This window comes from Heterodontus francisci, chromosome 36 (assembly GCF_036365525.1).
Source record: "Heterodontus francisci isolate sHetFra1 chromosome 36, sHetFra1.hap1, whole genome shotgun sequence".
Taxonomy (NCBI): Eukaryota; Metazoa; Chordata; class Chondrichthyes; order Heterodontiformes; family Heterodontidae; genus Heterodontus; species Heterodontus francisci.
In genome coordinates, this window is record NC_090406.1 from 13,709,447 (window position 1) to 13,714,945 (window position 5,499).

Here is a 5,499-nt window from a genome sequence, read left to right on the forward strand (position 1 = left end):
GGCCTCAGGATGTTTTACAACTAATTAAGTACTTTTTATTTTAAGAGTGTTATAATGAAAGGATACCTACACATTGGTGACAGCTGATCTCCGATCCTTTGCTCAACCATCTTTATATTACCTATTGCAAACACGCCCTTTCACAATTATACGTGTGTGGATTTGACACCTGCATAATTGGGTAGTATTTAGTATCATTGTCCAGTAAAATGTAGGAGCCCCAAATCAAGCCTGTACAAGGGCACCTCACAGGGCAATCACTGCCTTTGGCCATTCGATCCATCTAGATCAAGGTTGTCCAACCTTTATGCATGGAGGGCCATGTTACAATTATTGTCTTACATGGTGGGGGGGGGGGGGGGGGGGGTGCAGAGAGACAAATTTTGAAAGATAAAGGTATTAAAAAGTTATCTTACTATTAATCAAAACAACAACAATTGTATTTTCATGAAGAAGCTTTAAATGAAAAGATTGATTTATTGAGTTACACTGTTTTAGTGTGATACTGGCATTTTTTTTGCTTGCACAAGCAGTCAATGTCTGCCCACATGCTTGTAGTGATGCGGAGTATTCGGGATAGAAATCCATCTGTCAGGAGTGATCGTGATCTCTCTGTCACTGGCTCTCCCTGTGTTCCCCCTCTATGTGTTGTTTCCCTCCTTTCTGTGTTGTCTTCGCTCTCTGTGCCCCCCCCCCCCCTCTATTCCCCTTTTCTCTCTCTGTGCCCTCTCTCTCTATCTGTCCTCCATCTCTCTCTCAGCCCCCCTCTCAGTCCCTCTTTCTGTGTCCCCCCCGTCACTGACAGTTGCAGGGAGCGTGAGCGTTCAGCACAGCAGCTTTGTGGTTGGTCAGTTAGTTTAAAAACATTGCGCTGTCAGATTCACAGCTGACAGCTGCTGAAGCAGGGATGCACTTCCCAACTTCGGACAGATTTGGGGTTTTCCAGCGGGCTTTTAAAAAAGCTGGAAAACCCCGAATCTGCCAGAAGTTGGGAAACGCATTCCTACTTCAGCAGCTGTCAGCTGTGAAAGTGACAGTGCAATATTTTTTAAAAAGGCCGGTCTGCAAGGAGATGACAATGGGAAATTTCCCATCTCCAGTCACGGCCCTGGGTACAGTTTACATCTGCAGACTGGATGGAAACCTTTGGCGGGCCGGATCCGGGCCCGTGGGCTGTGTGTTGGACAACGCTGATCTGGAGTCTGGGTGTTTTCTCTACTTGAGCCACCTAATCGAATCACACTCTCCTGCTCACTCCCCCTACATTTAATACATTTAGAATGTTTTATTAATAATATTACTTCTTACTATCACTTTATGGAATCCATTCTCCAGAAGGAGGCTCATGCTATTAACCCATTCAAGTAATCACATTGGATTATACCAAGTCAAACTCAAAGCTGGATCACTGAATAGGTCGAGTGACTGACTGTCCACTCCTCTGCATAAGATTTACACAGCCTAGGAACAGGCCACTCGGCCCAACGGCTCCATCCCGGTGTTTATACTCCACAGGGGCTTCACCCAATCCGCATAATTCCTTTCACTCTCATGTGCTTCCCCTACCTGCACTATTTGTCGCAACTACTCTTTGGTAGCAAGTTGCACCTTCTGTTGCAATTGTGTTAGTTTACTGCTGCTGTTCACAATTGGAGATAAGGGGAAATAAGAATTTGGTTCAGAAATGAGGCGACTGCACATTAGTGCACAAAGCGAGAGCAAAATTTATAAAGGGAAAACTGCATTCTGATAACGAGGGTGCCAGAACACAGCGCCAAGCAACTGACGCTGTGTGCAAGAACTAGTTACCTACACGATCAGGTTAACTTGATTCTCAAAGCGGCGACTCTCTCGTCTATTGGCTGCTGCGGGCCATTATTCTTGAGTGACAGATCAGACGGGTTGAAATGATGCAGAGAGCAAGAGAGGCGAGTCAGTTCCACAGTTGCTGAGGTTTAGGAATCGCCCAGGAGCAGAACGACCTCACAACAAACAAAACGCCACCAAAATGTAAGTGATGCATTGCTTTTGAAAAAAATCAAAGTGCTTTCTTATTTCCAGAATACCTTTTCTTTCCTTGAAGGACCTGCATCTGCAAGCAGGAGATTGGGAAACTTCATTTTTTAAAAGTTAATTTACTGACTGAAGTGGGGGAAAAGCTGCACAAAGCAAAAGGTAAATGTGTTTAGACTTATGATTTTATAACACATTTTCAGCAGAAGGTGGTTATTCCAAGTGGGGCTGTGAAGTGTACAGGCTTGTTTACATTACATTGTTGCAAATAATTCAGGATACTTTTTTAAAAGTTAATTTGAATTCCACTATGAACAGGTCTCAGATCTGTCGATGTTTCCTTCAACAAAAACACCCTGTCACTAAATAAATAACAAAATACCATTTAGATCCCCAAACAGGAATAGTTCCTTGTCAATTCAAGAATTGAGACAAATGTCTCATTAATATGTAACTAATTAAAATTATTAATCTTTTATTTGCAACATGTCCTCTCTAATGTTATGGCTTTAAAGTTTATCTTTTCACAATGTATCTAATTTGCAGATTTGGATCAGCTTCTTAATTGCTGAAAGATAGAATGTGGTTCTTCGATAAAATTCGAGGCTCCGTTGAAAACAACCTCAATCGCTCCGGAGACTCCAGCGGCAGAGACAAGCAGCCCAAGGTGTCCCGGTTCAGTAATGTGCTGACTCCGGATAAAATTCCCGACTTTTTCATCCCTCCCAAGTTCCCAAACAGCTCGAACGAGGGACCGCCCGCCGACAGCACCGAAAGCAGGCAGAAGAAGTCAAACTTGAAACCTTCAGCCTCCGAGCAGATTCTCATCACCAAGAAGCCCCAATGCAGTCCCAGGCTGAAGAGCAAAACCTCAAGTGACACTAGCAGCCATCTCCTGAGGGTCGCCAACCGCCACATCATTCAGATTGAGAGTGCAGATGAAACCAATTCTGATGATCTGAATGAAGCTGGTTGTAATACCAATTACGACCCTCAGTCACAGAGTGCCATGTCTCTTCCTTACATGCCTTTAACTCAGACTTCGTATGGTTTTTCCACTTTAACGGAAAGCCCTCACACCAGGCGCAAGGAGTCACTTTTCCATGTTGACCATGGGAGTCCTGTGACCTTGCCTCATTCTCCAAGAAAACGGTCATCCAACTTGAAGAGCAATGGAGAAACCCAACACCTCAACGCCCCAGAGTTTAGTCTGTCCCTGGCGAGCACCTGTAGGTACTTCAGTGGTGGGGACAGTGATACTGCCTCCTCTGCTGAATCCTCGCCTTTCAATTCGCCTCTCCTTTCTCGTTCGGTCTCGGGAGCATCCCTCCTCAAGATGTTCAGCCATGAAAATCTGGCCAAACATTGCAAGCCACTGCAGTCCTTCACCCGGAACAGCTCCTTATCCACGGATGAATGCAGCTCAACAGATGCTAGTCCGAATGTTTCTAGACGGGTCAGGTGCCCGACTCCTCCCCCTGGCGGTCCTCCTGCCCCACAAGGGGTTCTTCCTCTGAGTTTGCTCCATTATCAAGACCGAGTTCTCAAAGAGCACACTATCCGCCTTAATAAAGGGGGTGCTATTAGGCTGTCTGCTGAATATGATTGCACCAATGCCCGCCTTCGAATCCGTATAATCACTGCTGAAGACCTTTATGACAAGGCATTGGACAATAAAAGCATCAACTGTTGTGTAATTTTGTACCTGACTCCTGGAAAAATTCAGAAACAGCGGAGCACTATCATCAAGAACAGCAGAAACCCCATTTTCAATGAAGACTTTTTTTTCGATGGGCTCCCTCTTGACGAGTTTAAAAGGGCAGCTTTGAAGCTAAAAGTGGTAAACAAGGCCTCCACCCTCAAACGTGATGTTGTACTTGGTGAGAAAGAACTGAAATTGTCCTTATTACTACCTTTCTTCTGATAGTAACTACTTTGCTGCCCATATCTGGAGGCAATATGGCAGATTCCCATTGACAGTTGAGAAAAGGTAATCTCTCTTTGGGTCATTTTCTATGAATTCGGGAAAAACCATCTAGCCAGTGGAAAAATGAGAATTTATAGAACTAAAGATATGAGTTGTAATCCAATTCAGAGATTCAGGAGGTAGATTGCTTTCATTTTGCAGAGAGAACTTAGTGTCGGGCTCGGTCGCCTGAGGAAATTCATGTTTTATTTTACCCAATTTATCAATGAATGTCACCATTGAAGGAGCTGATCTGAATGTGGACAACGGGCATATTGCCTTATGTGGTGGAAGAAGCTTTTGAAAGGTAGAATTGAAGTTGCATTGCTAGGAAAGTGGGCAGGTGATTTCCTGCACTGGTGCTAAGCCACACCCAATGTAGCATACTGATGATGACCATTTCAAATCTGCATAAAAGTGACAAAGACTTTTTTCCTACAAACATTCTATGGCTCAGCATATCCTGTGAGTCCTGCTGTCCTGTGACTTTTTAACCAGGTGAAGGGACAGCTCCAGCAAAGGAGCAAATGATTCCCGATCAGAGGGTCATGAATTTGAATCCCAAGTGTCTCAACTGCAGTCTTGCACTGTAAGTGCTCATCTTAGTGCAGATTGTAGGGAAGCTTTGGTTGTCTGTGGATCTGATTGAGACCTGGTCTATCTCAACCACTACCCCAAGCCAACACAAAAAGCTAAGCAGTTGGAGACAGCAATAAATGTGAAAGAGGAAGATGAAAGGATGAATATAATTAACCTTTGTAAAAGTTATATAATTGAAGTGTACATATTGTGAAAGTATAATGTATAATGGAATCTTCTGTTCATTTAATAGCTGACAAGATTTAATTATTTGTGTGGTATGTATCATTCTGGCTTATATATTCAAAATATTACTGATATTTTACATAATTTTCTAAGTGCATATTGTTTGAACATAGTTTATTAGCAAACTGTTCTGCCAGATCTTTTTTGAACAATAATTTGGTAAATTATTTACTGCCAGAAATAAAGGAGTGAGCAAAGTTCTGGTTTGACATTCTCATTGAAGGGAAAGCCATATGAATAATGCTCCTTTATTTGTCAATTTTTTTGTAAATTGCAAGTATGCTACTGTCTAAATAACACTGCCTGATGATTATAGTATCTTAACACTTGTGCTTCACTTCATAAAGGTCAGTTTGTAACTTGTATGTGATAGATTAATGTTTGTGTACAAATAACACAGGAACACCATTATGAGCATGTCTGGTGAAAAACACAGAATACTACTCCATCACTGCCCTTGATGGAGAAAGTTGCATTGCAGATCCAGATTGTATTTGGACTTGTGATAGCACCAAGCAGCCCATACATCTTTATTAGTTCCAACTTGCTGTTAAGGAATAGAATTTGTATGTTTTTTTTTGACACTGGCAACAAATTGACTTATTTTCATTAATTGTACCCTAGTGGCATTGACATAGCATTACACAATTAAATAGTTTGAAATAAATTGCTTTAGAAAGTGATTTCTAAAAAAA

The 5,499-nt window shown here is 42.4% G+C and overlaps 1 protein-coding gene across 1 annotated transcript; it reads left to right on the plus strand.

The window, feature by feature from the left end:
* Positions 1–1,953: 1,953 nt before the first annotated feature.
* Positions 1,954–4,846, plus strand: LOC137351357 (C2 calcium-dependent domain-containing protein 4C-like). The gene is made up of 2 exons (XM_068015804.1): positions 1,954–2,010; positions 2,560–4,846. The coding sequence occupies exon 2, from the start codon at positions 2,594–2,596 to the stop codon at positions 3,935–3,937; it is 1,344 nt and encodes a 447-aa protein (XP_067871905.1). The 5' UTR covers positions 1,954–2,010; positions 2,560–2,593; the 3' UTR covers positions 3,938–4,846.
* The last annotated feature ends 653 nt before the right edge of the window (positions 4,847–5,499 follow it).

Coding starts and splice junctions, on each gene's coding strand:
- LOC137351357 (XM_068015804.1), top strand. CDS start 2,594: ATGTGGTTCTTCGATAAAATTCGAGGCTCCGTTGAAAACAACCTCAAT.